The sequence below is a fragment of the Leuciscus leuciscus genome (assembly GCF_965113295.1).
Source record: "Leuciscus leuciscus genome assembly, contig: HAP1_SCAFFOLD_239, whole genome shotgun sequence".
Lineage (NCBI taxonomy): Eukaryota > Metazoa > Chordata > Actinopteri > Cypriniformes > Leuciscidae > Leuciscus > Leuciscus leuciscus.
The window spans coordinates 54,026-71,282 of NW_028118476.1; the positions used below are offsets into that span (position 1 = coordinate 54,026).

Below are 17,257 nucleotides of genomic sequence, written 5' to 3' on the forward strand. Positions count from 1 at the left end.
AGAGACCGAAGACGCAGAGACCGAAGACACAGAGACCGAAGACACAGAGACTGAAGACGCAGAGACCGAAGACACAGAGACTGAAGACGCAGAGACCGAAGACGCAGAGACCGAAGACGCAGAGACCGAAGACGCAGAGACCGAAGACGCAGAGACCGAAGACACAGAGACCGAAGACACAGAGACCGAAGACGCAGAGACTGTGACATTACTATTTTTATTTATTTTTTTGTATGTGCAGCTGCAAGTTTTTTTGTTTGTTTGTTGTTGTTTTTTAACTTTTGGTTCAGATCCAAAGACAGTTTGAAAAAGCATGAAACCTTAATACATTTTCTTTGTGTACAGGAATGCACCCTTATGTCTCTTATGAACTGGTTTTACATTTATCAATGGTGAAGTTGCTCGGAAGTCATCATCTAAGAAATTCTTCTTGAACTGAAAATTTGTTTTGTTACTTAATTATTTAAACTTTCATGATGGTTTCACATTGCGACATTGTTTTTCTTTAACCTATTCTACACTTGTAAGTTTCACTCTCGGTCCCATCACCGATCAGTAAAAAAAAAACAAAAAAACTGTTTTTTGTACAGTGTATTTACATAATAATTTGAATGTAATAAGATAACGTTCATTTTGGATGAAGACTTATTTAGCCTACACAAAATGATCATATTCATCTGAAATGATGGGTCAATCTGATGATCATCATGTTCACAAGAAAGCAAACAGAAGACAGAGCATAAAAGATTATTGAATTTACAGTTTGCTTGTTTTTGTGTGTAACATGATGTTTATTAATTTATTCTTATTATAGAAGGTATAATATCTCACCACTGTAATAGAGGAACTGCAAACTGTCAAAAGTAGCTCTCATTTGTCCACTGGCCAAAGTGTTTTAAAGACACAGCTGTGCAGTGTTGAGCTCACTGCTGTCCTGGGACACTGAAACCATTGTGGAACATTACCTTGAATATGTGCAGGAAGAGCTTCTCTGATCTGATCAAACTCTGTTTCTGTGCAAATCAATCCATGCATTATAACTGTAACCATAATAATAGCAGGCATGTGTGACAGTGAGTATCTGTTGTCTCATTTCACTGGCCAGCTCTGTGTAATTCTCTCTGCAGTGGCTCTGAGCTCCAGTCCAGGGCTGCGTTTCCCAGAAGCATTGTGAAGTTGATCGTGAAGACCATTTGCCACCAATGTCCTCTACGATCAACTTATCTCACAATGCTTTGGGAAACGCAGCCCAGGTTTTTCTCTCAGATGCCCAGACATTGGCCTATTGTGAGAGGAGATTTCTTTGTACCGCATATATCCAGAGTCTTTATTGCGCAACCACAAACTCTAATGATCACAGTACATCTATGTGTGTAAGTCGCATAGTTTGACGTAGGCAATTACATAGATACAAATAGAAATCCTTTTCATTGCTGAATGTGTTCCTAACAATTCAACTATTAATTTTCCCACACAGGGCCTCTGACGTGAGTTCACGAGAGCGCCACGGCACATGCGCGAGAACTGAGAAGTTTTCCCTTCATAAAACGCTTAGTTTCTCCTTGCCCATACTGCATATCTTGCATGACTCAGTACATAATTGCAGAGATTCACTTTCATATCTTTATAGTCTACACAATCTCCCATTTTTTTCCATTCGTCTTGTTTAACATTTCCCCCCCAGTTTTCTTTGATTAGCTCTTTTAGCTTTTCATGAAAACCATCAAGTTCTCTGCACTCTAAAAACACATGCATCAACGTTTCTGGAGCAGATCTACACACATCACAATCCCTCTTTATGTTCTTGTTTATCTGGTGGAGGACCACTTTCCTGTAGATTCTGTTGTGTCTTAATTTAAAATCCAGGTTTTCACATTCTATTCCATTGTACTTTACACATAGATTTTCCCAAATTTCCTTAACCTTTAAGCCAGGGAGCACCTTAGGCCACACATTTTCTGATGCTGGTAATTTGATCTCTTTTTTCAAAATAAATGTGTACATCATATTAGTGGATCTTCTAGTAGTCTTTTCCCATCACCTCCGTCAAAATACAAATCTGGCAATCCCCATTCCCCAGGTTTAACAGTTTCATTTTCAATACTCTCTACCCCAGGCTCTGGGCAGACTTGTCTTAATATTTTCACACATCGAGTCCACTTTTGACATTTCGATTTCATCATCCCACTCCGAAACACAATCATATAAGGCTCTATTAGGTAAGAACCCTCTTACATCATATGCTATATCCTTAACTTGTCTCACTCCTGCTTTCATATACAATTTGTCATAAAACACTCTCTCTTTCATTCTAAAATTTGGATATAAAAATATCGGTTGTTTTAAAACTTGATTTATATTTTCACACTCATACTGTATATTTCTGTATATGACCTCTGCCCACACACTTAGCACTTCCTGATAAAACAGCGGCATTTTGTCATACATCGGCTTTTTCAATCCCATAAAAAGCCCTTCTTCCCCACATCCACTACATTTGTCCAGCACATCCTTCATATAACCTTTCCATCCATACTCCACTTTATCACATAAATACTTTTTCATCGTTTTTACCCTTATGGCCTTCTTTTTAACTTCTAAGTCAATCAATCCTAATCCTCCTTCTTTATAACTTGCAATTAATGTTTCCTTGCTATTTTAACTCCTTTCCCTCCCCACATAAAATCATTTGTTATCTCAGTCATCTCATTAAGAAAGCATGACAAATCATCAAGGGTGTTTCAGCCTATGATTAGGTTAGGGTGGGCTGTGTTTTATGTTTGTCAAGCAATTGGGAAATAAAACGCAAAAAAATGCAATAAATGTAATACATGCACAATTAAACCCCGACTCCGACAGAAAAGGGACATACATTCTTTGTATGTTTGAAATAATTCAAAATTATAAAGCAAAAGATTTTTGTGGTTCATTTTAGCAATATTTAGGACTAATCCTAAAGTGTGGCATGAGGGGCACTGGCAATCAAATTGTGATTTTAGTGTGTCATCCACTGTCTCTGCTATGCAACTGCAGCTCAATAACATATGTAATCAAAACTATGTTAATATCACCAACTGTCCATTTGGAGAAAAATGAATATTAGCAAAGCATGAACTAATACTGAAAACCCTAGTAAGTTGTTACCCAACCCTTTGTTGTTTTGAGAACAAAAAAACATTGATTAAAGATTCAATCCCTGAAAAATGAATGGTTCCACAAATCTGTAGAGAATGACAGGGAAACAATAGCGAAAACAACTAAATGAAGTGTTATTATCTTGGCCTTCTCAGGTGTGTATATCAGGTGTGTGTCATGTTCATATGGTCACTGTGATCTGCTTTCAGCATCCTCAAATTCAAAAAGAATCCCAATACATCAAGTATCTGTGTTGTGATGATGAGTTGACCATGACTCTGTGGGTGACTGGGATACGTATTGCAAAGGTGAGCAGAAACCAGGCCACACACCAAAAAACAAAATAGATAATGATGATAAATGCAAGAAGACACTAAGTTGAACTTTTTGCAGCAAATTAAATTATAAATTATAGTTTACAATGCAAAAACATACTGTAAATTTTAGCTGTATTGTGTTGGGTCCTATTGTGAGCTGTCTACTTTGTCAAAAAAAAAAAGTTCTTCTACTTTATTAACGGTCTTGTTTTGTCATGATTTTGTCATAGTATGGTAAGCAGTTATATGAAAACTACAAAGCCGCTGTGAGGAAAGCAGCCGGCACTGGAAGCTGGGCTAACCGCACTATCCAGGCCTCCTCCAGTGCATCCACACCCTCTCCTACACCTAAAGGTAGAGATAATGAGCTAAATAGATTGTTATAAAATGTATCATAGATCTTGATATATTAAAGGATTTTGATGACATTTTTGTGCTTATCTTTCAGCCAAAGCTGCGAATGGACACGCTCCTCAGCTTCCAAAGGACACCAAGGTACCTCTAAATCTATCAGTTAGTAATGAAGAACACCATAATATAATACCATAAATAATATAAGTTCATGGACCATACTGAAGTGTGAACTATTATGTTTTCAGACACTTAACTGCATGTTAATTGCAATTAAACAAAATATAGTTTAAATTTATTAACACACTTAAGTACATAATTTTATAACATTTCATAATTACTTCTACTTTCAATGAAATATGAAGTTTACTGCCGAATGTACTGAGAAGCATTTATAGTAAACTAAAATATACATATATCATTTCTATTGAAACTTGACATGTTTTCAATATTTAATTACACATTTGTCATGATGAAGTTGCCAATTGGTAAATTTAAAATATATTAACATTAAATGTATTAACGAATAACACACTACAGTTGAAATTATAATCAAATTTGCATGTGCTCTAGTATATTTGTCAATATCAAAATAAATGTACTGCAGAAGATTACTAAACCATAATTTAAAAAGTATAACTGTTAATTTGTCATGATTGCAAAGTACACTTTTTAAAATTGCACTAAACTCTTAGAAACAGTCATGAAAGTGCAGTGTCTTTAAATACACATAGAGTGGCCTTTTATTTAATGAACAATATATTATCTGAAAATATATATTTTTAAATATACTTCAAAGATTTAAAGTATACTTCAAGAGCAGTAAAATTAAGCACACTAATATTTCACGAAGGGTAACGGTTCCTTTAGAGCTGTTTTAATCCCCTTGTAATTTCATCATTTATCTGAAATGCTCCTGAATGCTACTTTTGGTTTGTTTTTGAAGGGTCCTGGCAACCAAACATCTTTCCCACCACCTCCGCCTTCAATGGAAACCCTGCCTCCTCCACCACCCGACCCCATGTTGCCTCCTCCTCCCCCTGCTCCTCCTCCCCCTGCTCCTCCTGCCAGCACAACCAAAGTCAACAAGTTTCCTCCTCCACCTCGATTCCCACAATCATCCTTCCCACCTCCACCCATGGATGACCTGCCTCCACCACCACCTCCTCCAGAAGATGCCGAGCTGCCCCCTGACTTTCTTCCTCCACCGCCTCCTAGTTTTGCACCTCACGGGGGAGACTCGCTCCCCCCACCACCTCCAGACCCCATTACCTCCCTTCCACCTCCTCCTCCTCCTGGTCCCCAAAACTTTGCATCTGCAGGTGGAGCTCCACCACCACCACCACCTCCACCCCCGCCTCCACCACCAGCTCCTGCACCGGCTGCCAACCCATCCGCCGGCTCCGTCAGAAAAATGCCTCCAGCTCCACCAAAGAGAACGACACCTCTACAAACAGCGCCCCCAGGTGGCGAACTCATGTCAGAACTGATGACAGCAATGCTGAAAAAGCGCAGTCAACAATGATCTTGAAGACAGATAGAGCTAATTGACATGTTTTTGTAGTTGGACTGAGGAACTGACCGCCAAACAAGTTCTCGGCGTGACATACGGACACACATCTTTAATTATTTTGTTGTTTAATATTCTTGCATTACACCACCAGACTAAAATATGTAAATACTTTGTACTTACGCACCTAATCAGATTATTTGTATTACAAATATGCTATATCATCATTGCTAATGGAATGTCATAATAAATAAGGTCTTGCAAAGTTAACTGTTTAACAGATTTTGACATGCCTAATTGTTAAACAGGAGTAAACGAGATGCATGATGCAAAGATTTTTGCACTTTTGTAGAAATGCAGAAACAGCAATATTACAAAAGACATCCATGTCCATTGTCCATATATAACATGCATATATGTACATATATAACATCAAACATGGCGCATCCTCCAATCAGATCATCCATTAGGAAGTGTGATTACAATGTCATAAACAATATTTTTGGTTCAAATGATGCTGAAATTTGTGATTTTTTTTTTTCATTCGACCCTGAGTTAGGAAGAACAGCTGACCCTCAGATGCTGAGCCCAGGATGGAGGTTTACTGGCATATCCGGCTCTCTCAGCCTCTTCCTGCTCCATAAATGGCTCCATTAAAGTCTTCTGCAACAGTGTCACCTAGAAATACATCAAACATACTGTCAACAAGCCATAATGGTCTGTCTGAAGATGTTACATTGTATGTATAATTGTCAAGTCTTCATTTCACAGTTATATATTAAAGCAAACACTCTAAGATATATGATAAGCATGATCATGACAGCATATTAGTTTGACATCACATGTAATAATACCTCTGAAAAGTCATTTTTCTCTGCTTTTCTGACAGCAGATTCAGCCATCCAGTTCCTCAACACATACCGTGGGTTTACTCCTGAACAATAGAAAAATTACTAATAACATTAAATACAACATAACACATCGTAAAAAAACACACACTACCGTTTAAACATTTACGGTCAGTAAGGCTTTTTTTTAAAAAAAAAAGAAATTAATAATATTATTCAGCAAGGATGCATAAAAAGGGACAATAAAGACATTTATAATATTACAAAAGATTCAAATAAATGCTGTTCTTTTGAACTTTATATTAATCAAAACATGTATCAGGGTTTCCTCAGAAATATTAAGCAGCTCAACTGTTTTCAAATGTTTCTTGAGCAGCAAATCATCATATTAGAATGATTTCTGAAGGATCATGTGACACTGAAGACTGGAGAAATGATCACAGGAATAAATTACATTCAACTGAACAAATATATTAATTACACAAATACTGTATATTCAAATAGAATAATTTATTTTATATTGTAATAATATCTCATAGTATAATAATATATTATAGTACTACAAAATTACTGTTTTTATTGTATTTTTGATTAAATAAATGCAGCCTTCGTGAGCATAAGAAACTTCTTTCAAAAACAAATCTTACCAATCATGAACATTTCAGCGGTAGTGTTACTGTAACAATATATAAACACATAATATATAATACTGCATCATATAACATATACAAAAACACACCTTGCATTCTGTGCTGCCGTTCTTCATCTGAGTCACTCATTATCCTGTAGAAGACGATTAACACATCAAGTGATGTTCATTTTTAATCCTCTAAAGAGTTTGAGTTTACATTACAGCAACATTACCTTGACAGACGCTGTAAATACAGCTGAACCCAGTCTCTGAAATGCTTGTGTGATGAGAGGTCTGAAAGAGCCCACAAAGACTGTCAAGAGAGACACAGTCACAGTTAATGGACTGAAATCATGATTATGGATATTGCGGCTGCTGTGGGAGTGAATGGAGAGGAAACGTACCGGAGCAAAGGATCCCTTCTGAAGCCGGGACAGGGTCACTTCACTCAGCTGTCTGAAAGTCATAGTGAAGTCTGCTCCAGTGTCCTCCATTAGCTCAACACATCACACATCATACAACATTATATGGGTCATTCTCAGGAAATGCTGCCATTTGTGTGATCTACTACTGATTTAACTCCATACTGGACTTAACTATTTCTGACAGTTTGGCCGTTAAATATATAATTCTAAAAAAAAAAACTATCTAATTAAAAAAGTTTATAATTAAATTGTGTGTGTATATATATCAGTGTGTGTGTGTGTCTTACTGATTCCTTACTGATGGAAAAGGATGATTTTACCTGTTTGTGTATTCACCCAACAAATGTGCTCTTCCATCCCCCAGCTGTCCGGCCCAATAATCAAATTAACTAGATGTACCGCATGGCGGTACAAAATATGACCGCCGCTCAGGCCTTCACTGGCTTTCCACAAAAATAAATGACGTGGAGCAATTTGGCTATATTGCGTGTTTATGTATATACCTAAAAAAAGTAGTAGTATGTGCATGTCTGTCTGTGTGTGTTGTGTATGTGTGTGTGTTTGTGTATGTGTGTGTCTGTGTGTGTGTGTGTCTGTGCGTGTATGTATGCGTGTGTGTTTGTGTGTGTGTGTCTGTGCATGTGGATTTGTATGTGTGTGTATGGGTGTGTGTCTGTGCGTGTGGATGTCAGTGTGTGTGCATGCTTGCGTTTGTTTGTATTCCTGCATGTGTGTGTGTGACAGTATCATCCTAAACCAGCAACCCTTCGCTCAACACCACCATCTACAGGCCGATGAGTGTACAGTCACTAAATGTGCACATAAATGAATTTATTTTATACCCCCCCATGGATGAAATTCTACAAAACTTAGCAGAGGATACCCCCAGAGGTTGTCAAGTTAATCATACACATGAAATATGGTGCAGTTCTGAACATCTCCACTGCAGATAGGGGCGATTAAAGCAGAATAATATTGCATTTTCATTTTTTATGGGAGGGGCGCAAATCACAAATGAGTGATTATGGGGTAGGTTGATGTGGGCCCTTAAGAGCAACATACCATAAAAATGTCTTCATCCTCGGTGCCACGGTTCAGGTAGTTATTTAGGAAAAACTGCATTTTTTGGGTTTGGGGGGGCCCAGCGCGGGTTGGGGGGGCCCGGGGACCAAACGAAATTTTTCCGTAAAAGTCTAGTGGGGCTACATGCCCACCAAATTTCATGTTCCCCAGTGTTTCGGTGTCCCTGGTATCGTTGACGAAAAATTCAGTAGATGAAAAAAAAAAAAAAAAAAAACGTTGACAATCCCTATATGACCGCTTTCGCTAGCTACGCTAGCGGCGGTCATAATTATAGTACAATTAGAGAAAAAAACAATCCAGCTAATATTTACCTTTAGAAGAAATGCAATCACATATGAATCCTTTTCTTCATTTCCCAGAAAGCCCAACTTTGCTTTGAACAGCTCATGAAATCTACAACAGAAACAGTAAAGTGAGATCAGGAATGACTCAGAGAGGAATACAGTGATCTATATTGTCTAATGACAGGCTCACCTTTGATGGTAGATTTGTGGATACTCTCTCAATATTTGCTGAGATCTGAAGTAAATGAATTGACACGAATCACCCTTATTTATTCCAGACCAATACCAACAGAAAATAAAAGGATCTCTTACTGTGAAAGCTGATCTGAGGTCAGCAGTGGTTTCAGAGCTTCTAGAAGTTTCTGTAGATTGAACAGGCCAACATTAGCCTGAGCTCCTATACTTAGACCAGGTTGAAATCACAAAAATGTGCCTAAATAAAAATCCTCAGGCATTTTTGAGTAAAAGTTGGCAAATAGACTATTCTAGGGGTATTTTTTATGCTGAATCCATTTTTGCTGTTTGCCAAGCTGTATCTCTTACATTAAACTCAGTAGAGTGCAAAATCCAAGATGACCGCCTCATACGCCAAAATGAGCAAATTTCTCAGCACTGGCTCAAAGATAAACTGTTTTTATTGTGCTATAGCATTTATTGAGTAAAGGAAACAAACAGAATAGTCAGAACAAGTTAGTCATTCTGTCTTACAATATTTCTGGTAAACACTGACTTGTAATTTTGTGTATTTGAGTATGTCCATGTAAGAACATCAACATCATGCTGGTGGCAGCAAAAGGCCTATATCTTAAACCATCATCCTATTACATTATGTTAAGAGTGTTTATTACTTTTCAACATTTACATGTCCATGTAAACAAGTTTAAGGACTTAAATTTAACCAAACTAAATTCTACTATGGTTTATTTATGAAAAAGATATTCTCAGAAAGATTGGTTGTAAATATTAAGAATTGAGACAAATTAACAAATTACCAAAACATATCACGGTAATGTGTCACACCACTAACATTAGCTTTGAACAGATAAAGGAAATAAACAGTAAACTTGGCCTAAAATTACCTTATAAAGTTGGACATAACATTAGCTGAATAATAACTAAAACATGAACTGCATGGCATATAAAATGTAATGTTATTTAAACAATGGTACAACAAGATTCTCCAATATGATCACAACAACACAGGGCAGTGCTCTTATTCAGTTCAGCAATTGCTACATTCTGCATCACTTGTCTTGCACTTGCATGCAGCAGAGCAACGCAGACGAGACTTTTTACATTTACATCGTGCACTCATACATCTTAAGGCGCAGTTGCAGCTGATCAATTCCAAACAGTAGTCTGACTAACCGAGGTTACGTTAGGTTACCAAGTACGTTCTCTTACGAGAGGTTCTCTCGTATTGCGTAAGTTGCTTACGCTACGGGAACCCCTTGTCAACGCAGTGCGCGCCGAGCATCCACTGCATGAGTCCCAGGGAAGCCCGGGGAACACAAAACATGTGGGAAACAGGCGGCCAGCAACGCGGGCCAGCACATGTACATAAGCACTTCATAGGGAAATACAGAGAGGCTCCGCCGGTCTATGTATAGAGAATATCGCCCTTAGTACAGCTCAACCAGAAGAGCTAATAGTCACGTGAGAGTAGCCTGCACACGAACAAACTGGGCAGAACATACACACCACTTAGACTCATAAAAGTCTAGCCTGCAAGGCGGGAACTTCCAGGTTATAAAACTTAACAAATGTAGAGGGGGAGGCCCAGCCTGCCGCCATACAAATGTCATGAATAGAAATCCCGCTGGACCAAGCTCACGACGAGGCCATGCCTCTAGTGGAATGGGCCCTGACGCCCAGAGGGCACTGCAGGTGTTTAGACGCATAAGCTGCTGTGATAGCGTCCACTATCCATCTGAACAGGCTATGTTTCGAGGCGGCGAGACCCTTGGTGCGCCCACCAAACGAAACAAAGAGCTGCTCAGAATGCCTGAAGGCGGCAGAGAGTGTGATGTTTTCACCACCCTCGCTATCGGATGCTGGCAGAGCCGATAGGGAGATGATCTGCGCTCTGAAGGGAGTGCCAATCGCTTTGGGGACATAGCCATGTCTCGGTTTGAGGATGACTTTAGAGTCATTTGGTCCAAACTCGAGACACGTGGGGCTAACGGATAGCGTGTGTAGATCCCCCACGCGTTTTAATGATGACAGAGCTATCAGAAAAACGGTCTTGAGCGAAAGGTATTTTAGGTCCACGGATTCTAACGGTTCAAAGGGAAACGCTTTCAGGGCCTCTGGGACCAAAGAAAGATCCCAAATAGGAACCGAAGGGGGTCGCGGGGGGGTTCATCCTCCTGGCTCCTCTAAGGAAGCGGATGATCTCTGCGAACGCTGCAATAGCCGCAACGCAAACTTTGAGCGTGGAAGGGGACCTGCCCTTGTCCAACAGCTCTAGAAAGAAGGAGAGCACCCACGCAACCCCACATGTGCGCGGGTCCAGGCTCTTTGTAGCGCACCATTTGGAGAACACTGACCATTTAGACGCGTAGAGTCTTCTCGTAGAAGGAGCTCTAGACTGCGTGATCGTGTTCACGATCCCTTCTGGCAAAGCAACGGTTATTCGTTGATTATCCACGCATGCAGAGACCAGCACTCTGGATGGGGATACCGCGAACGCATAGCACAAGCGGTGCCAGACCACGTGCTGTTCTGCGTTCTGGACAAGAAGCACTCTGTCAATTGCTTCTCTGTGTTGAGGATCGTGAAGCTTGCCTCTACTTTGTGCAGCTGATTTTAGTGTCAAAAGGCCCTGTTCTGTCGCATTGTATAGCTTATCTTTCTTGGATTCTTGGCATATAATGCAAGTATCCAATGGCATTGACCGGTCAGGCTTCAAACTACACACAGCTTCCATAATTGGTGATCTTATAATCTGACCAACTTCATGGGTACAATTCCACAACTGGAAATATTTTGTGTTGGTTCATGTCGCTCTTTGGATATAAAAAATAATTCTGATGAAAAATACGATGTGTGGAAATAACTGCAGAAAGTAATAGAAAGTAGAAAGTAGAATAAAAAACCTCTTGGATAACTCTGAACTCAATTCACACACTTTGATCCAAAGACAATAGTATGCATGTGACTCCAAACAAATGACTCTCGCATTTTAGATATTCTGTTTGTCCATTTGAAATACGGAGAAAAACTGATATTTTCTTGACTACAATGAGAAATAATGCAATTATCATTGTCACATACAAGTATCTTAATTCCCACCTAAATAACCTTTCTCGTTAATTGATGTCGTGCATGATGTAAAGTTTATAAATATAGAATTTCCTGACATTTTAGAGGTCATCTTGAAGTTTGCGCTCTACTGAGTTTCACATAAGAGATACAGCTTGGCAAACAGCAAAAATGGATTCAGCAGAAAAAATACCCTTAGAAAAGTCTGTTTGCCAACTTTTACTAAAAAATGCCCAAGGGTGTCACATTATCTGAAAATCGACCTAGTCTATACTGTACCGGCCCTCGTCATCAGACGTGTTGGGGACAAAATCTATACAGAGGAAACAATGCTGGAGCAATAACACACATTTAACAATACAATTATTATATGTAATTATTATGGCTGTCTGTTTCACTTTAACTTATTAGAATATAATGAAGTAAAATAAAACAAGTAATGGATTAAAAAAAGTATGCAATTAATCATGACTCTCAACCCATGTATACTGTATATACTGTAAGTATTTACAAAATTTATAGTAGATCTAAAGTAGCTTACAATTCATACAATGTTCCACTTTTGCAGTATTGTATACATATATATGTATATATATATATATATATATGTATGCGTGTGTGTGTGTTCTCGTATATGGTTTAGGAGGACACAAATGTGTATAATGACAACGTAAACATCTTCACACTTCCTGTGTCCTCATAGGTTTAGGGGTAGGGTTAATATACAGAGTCCCTGTGTGTGTGTGTGTGTGTGTGTGTGTGTGTGTGTGTGTGTGTGTGTGTGTGTGTGTGTGTGTGTGTGTGTGTGTGTGTGTGTGTGTGTGTGTGTGTGCGTGTGTGTGTGTGTGTGTGTGTGTGTGTGTGTCTGTGTCTGTGTGTGTGTGTGTGTGTGTGTGTGTGTGTGTGTGTGTGTGTGTGTGTGTGTGTGTGTGCGTGTCTGTGCGTGTCTGTGCGTGTGTGTGTGTGTGTGTGTGTGTGTGTGTGTGTGTGTGTGTGTGTGAAATGTTATATGACAAAAAGCTTAAAAACTACATTTATAGGAAGATGATTGCTAATATTATGAAAGTTTAAGTTAGACAAAGAAACATACTTGGGTCATATGATTCCATAAATCCAAATGGGCCATAATCAAAAGTGATAGAAAGCAGACTGAAGTTATCTGTGTTGCAGACTCCTGTGTGAAGATGCAGATCATGTTGTTGTGCATTTTGCGTATTAAGCTCGATCTATAATGATAAATCTATGTGATAACTAAACAAGTAAAGCAGAGTGAACTAACCATGAGCAAAACCAACCGACATCCAGTGGGCGATTAAATGTGCCGTTTCATTCAGCACTCGAGAGAAAAACCCCTTCACACAACATGAAAACCATTCAAATATAGTGAGACTGATCAGACAATATAAAATAATCTTGTATTACAGCTAAACAGCAGAGAGACACAGATACTCACCACATACTTGTCAGGGTCATTTGTTCCTATAGATTTAAAATGCTCTTTAATTACAAAGTCCAACAATGTCCTGAAAATAAAAGATAAAAAGAAATTAAAAAGCAAATAAGAGTGAGAAAAAAATATTATCTCCCAAGTTAAAGTTAATATACCGTAGGACATCTAACTCTCCAGTTCTAGTTAATATCTCCAGTGAACCGATACGAAACCAGGACTTGGCCAGACGCAGAACAACCGCTCCTGATAGATACAGAGAACAATCACATAAAGCTGAGGAGGATAAAGAACTTAGTTACTCGATTTTTCCAAATCTGATCGTATTTTACCTCTTTCTTTTATGACACTGCCATTATAAAACGGATCCCTCCAAACAGGTTCCTCACTCACAACCAGACTGACAAACAATAAAGGCAAAAAAATTGAAAAAGTATAAATAAAAATAAAAATAATATTCAACACCAAACATTTGAATATGATAAATCCATATATTACTCTTCTTGTGCATGTCCATTCATATATATTGTGCATATATATGTGTGTGTGTGTGTGTGTGTGTGTGTGTGTGTGTGTGTGTGTGTGTGTGTGTGTGTGTGTGTGTGTGTGTGTGTGTACCTGAGGGCTTCACTGCACAGGAACTCCCTCACAGAGGAGCGAATCACAGCCCGTCCATCACCAGACCTGCACACAAAACATCATGTACAGTAAACAGCATAACCATTACACTCCTGCCAGACAGAGAATCACACACTATGAGTCATAATGTAAGATCATTTACAACTAAATATATCTCAGAATTACTTAAAAAGCATATCAAAAATATTGAGCAGCAGAAACTGATATTCACCTTGAGTACGGTGTCTTTCCTGAGCCTTTCAACTGGACTTCCCATCTTTCACCTTTTCTGGATAAAAGAGAGATTGTATACCGCTCTAACGGTTAACACTTGTCAGTTCTAAACTGAGAGATGTCATTGTTCAGACGCATGTTTAAGCATTAAGTGAGAATTAGATTTAAAAAATGCCAGAATCATCTATTTGCTGAAAAACCAGTAAGTATAGATCAAACTTTCCATTCTTTAATCTTAAACAACATTATGGGAAAGTTGACATGCATTACAACAGAAAAGTCACATCTGACAATAACAACTGATGATTTGTGTTGAACGCTGATGGAAAAGGATGATTTTACCTGTTTGTGTATTCACCCAACAAATGTGCTCTTCCATCCCCCAGCTGTCCGGCCCAATAACCAAACTATAATAATAATAACACATGGTTGACATGTTTGCTCTGGTTGTCTTACGCCATCGCTGTCGGGTTTGAAGTGACGGTCAGTTTTACCTGATGGCCCCCGTATCTGTGTGCCAGTGGAACAGAGCCAGGAAACAGTTTCCCACCACTGACACAACGGACAAACTCTTCATTCGGAATCACAGACTCATTCAGATCCAAAATATTCCTCAACACATCCTGAAATACACAAAAGAGCCTGAATATATGCAGAAACAACATTTACACAAAAGTACTGTGGTGGTACCATGGTCCAGTTTGGTTTTAAAGCAGTTTTCTCAGACTGTGATCCTCAGACCACTGGTGGTTCTGTAAAGAGTCCAAGTGGCCCACGAGTTCATTAGCTGATTAAAAGCTTTATGACTGAATCAATTAATAAAAGTATAACTGACAAAAACAAACAAAAAACACTAAATTAACTGAATTAATTAACTCAATACAATAAATGAACTGTTTGTGACTAAATAAATGTATGTTAAAGTGTTTCTATTGGTATGTAAGTGTTGGGTCCAATTTTTAAGCTAGCATTATATAATATCTATATATATAATAGAGTATAATAGCTAAAAATAATTTGCCCACAACCTAAAGTAGACATTTATTTGAGGAGTTGGGTGGTTCAATTTTTTTTTTTTTTAAGTGATCTGCTTCACCCTTGTAAAAAATAAGTGTTAAAAATAAAAATGGAAAACTATGTTTCTTTTAAAAAACAGTTATTGCAGATAATACAAAATTAATTAAATAAAAAGCCACTTAACAAGTATACTTTCATGACCGTTTCTTACAAACTATAATAAATGTTCATTTAATTTCAGTTAACATGATGCAATTAAGTGTCCGAAACATTATATTCAGTTTGCACCAAAGTATATTCTTTTAAAGTAGCCTATATTATTTTCATAATTTCTCTTTTTAAAAGTATGATGAAGTGTACTTCTTTGTAACAACAGCCTGAATAAGTTCAAAATTATGCTGACGACGACGACAATGCTATTGGTAGTGATGATGATGATTAATTTATTACTATTTTAAAATGTGGACAAGAAAAATGATAAAGAATGGGTGGGTGTGACCAAACTTTTGACTGGTGGTTAGATGGCACTAGCTCCATTGTATTTTTCTGTTTCATAAATTACATATAGTTACTGCAACAATATCCCCAGGTTTGACTGCAGTGAAGCACAAGTTCTCTGTAAATGATGATGAGTGGATGGGTTTATTGACCTGTGACACAGCAGCCAGTGTCAGGGGCTCTTTCAGAGGAGAGGGCTGAGACTCTGAAAACACACTTCTCTTCACAGTACGAATAACATTACCATCAACCTCATCAAGAGGCAGAGCATCTGTAAAACACACAGAAGTTATTAAAACATATCAACGTGTAAAATAGCATGTTGGCACTCATATCTGTATCTTACCTAGTAGTTTATGTGATAATGCCAGTGGTATTTCTCCACAGTGTTTCACATCGCTATAAAAGTGACTCTTATCGAACTCTCTTTCATTACAACTTTCATTCTCACAGAATTCTTGTTCGTCCCTAAATGTAGCGATGGCGACGGCCGATAAAAATAAAAATAACGTGAAACCATGTTTTGTCATTACATCAAACTCACAGGCATATTTTTTTAACTATATATGTCCTGTACTTCCTTACATCACGTAACTAGAGGAAAACATCAGAACTGTCACACAAACAATCCTTCAATGTTCCACCAGAGGGCGCTCATCGGCTCAAAAACCCGAATGCTCCATTTATGCAATATTCGGGACTTTTTTTGTCTTTTTGGAAATGTATGCGCGTTATAAACCATAACCGATTAAATCTATTAATTGTATGGGTTTAGAAGCTGTCGTACTTTTTCACTATAATGATTAAATAAGCGTCTCTAGCCAATGATCAGAGACAACTGTGATTGGTCAACCTCCAATCTGTACTGTAACAAGTAACAAGTAACAGGTACCATGTGTATGGAAGCTTATGGGTAGCAATATTCAATTTGAAATGCAATATGTAAAATGGCAATGCATTTCTGTATTTAAATTTAAATTTCCCCATACATTTGTGCAACGTTTGGTGCAAAATGAAAATGAAAATTCAATTATATAATTTACATTTGCCATTTCATACAATAGTTTTAATATGTAAATTGAATACATATTGTAACACTTTATAAGTTGCAAAATTTAAATAAAAATGTATTACAGAAATGATTAGATATGTTTAACATGTTCATGCAAAAACTGTGGCAAAATTGTAATTTAAATTACATTTTTTCTTCATTGCATTTACACTCACATTTAAGACACTTGCGATTTCCAAGCGCCACCTACTGACAGAAAGTGAATTTGCGTTTTCATTCAGTCCGTCTGCTGTTTTTGTTTTGTGCAGGTGTCTTCTAGCATAATTTCACAAAACAAAAGTCAGACCATTTTGTTTTTGCTTTAAATCTTGAAATTATACAATCTAATTTAAATAAAAAATAAATTATCATGCTACATGTGTGTAGCCTCTTTGTTTGCATCATGATTACATTTCAAATGGCTGGCAACAGATGTTATAGAGCAAATAAACAACAAATAAATTTGCTTAAAGGAAAAAATCGGCTATCGGAATTGGCCAATTTGCTTGAAAAAAATTGTTATCAGCAATAGAAAATCATAATC

General features: G+C 37.8%; 1 protein-coding gene and 1 pseudogene across 2 annotated transcripts; one reads left to right on the forward strand and one right to left on the reverse strand.

Moving 5' to 3' along the window:
- Nucleotides 1-1,708: 1,708 nt before the first annotated feature.
- Nucleotides 1,709-5,583, forward strand: LOC309491419 (uncharacterized protein). Its single transcript, XM_082190479.1, has 4 exons — nt 1,709-3,443; nt 3,683-3,806; nt 3,901-3,947; nt 4,750-5,583. The coding sequence occupies exons 1-4, from the start codon at nt 3,321-3,323 to the stop codon at nt 5,326-5,328; spliced, it is 873 nt and encodes a 290-aa protein (XP_082046605.1). The 5' UTR covers nt 1,709-3,320; the 3' UTR covers nt 5,329-5,583.
- On the reverse strand, nt 5,425-16,311 carry LOC309491417 (protein adenylyltransferase SelO-like; annotated as a pseudogene). The gene is made up of 16 exons: nt 16,009-16,311; nt 15,725-15,933; nt 14,642-14,770; nt 14,490-14,554; nt 14,146-14,202; nt 13,914-13,979; nt 13,628-13,695; nt 13,454-13,541; nt 13,128-13,371; nt 12,939-13,022; nt 12,128-12,161; nt 8,612-8,693; nt 7,197-7,289; nt 7,026-7,086; nt 6,168-6,247; nt 5,425-5,991 (listed from the first exon to the last, which is right to left on the reverse strand). The product of its transcript is annotated as a protein adenylyltransferase SelO-like (transcript).
- Nucleotides 16,312-17,257: the final 946 nt, after the last annotated feature.

Bases quoted from the DNA above. Each gene is read 5' to 3' on its own strand.
- LOC309491419 (XM_082190479.1), top strand. From the start codon at position 3,321: ATGGTCACTGTGATCTGCTTTCAGCATCCTCAAATTCAAAAAGAATCC. The intron at 3,807-3,900 runs GTAGAGATAATG...CTTATCTTTCAG, and splicing joins ACCCTCTCCTACACCTAAAG to CCAAAGCTGCGAATGGACAC. The intron at 3,948-4,749 runs GTACCTCTAAAT...TTGTTTTTGAAG, and splicing joins AGCTTCCAAAGGACACCAAG to GGTCCTGGCAACCAAACATC.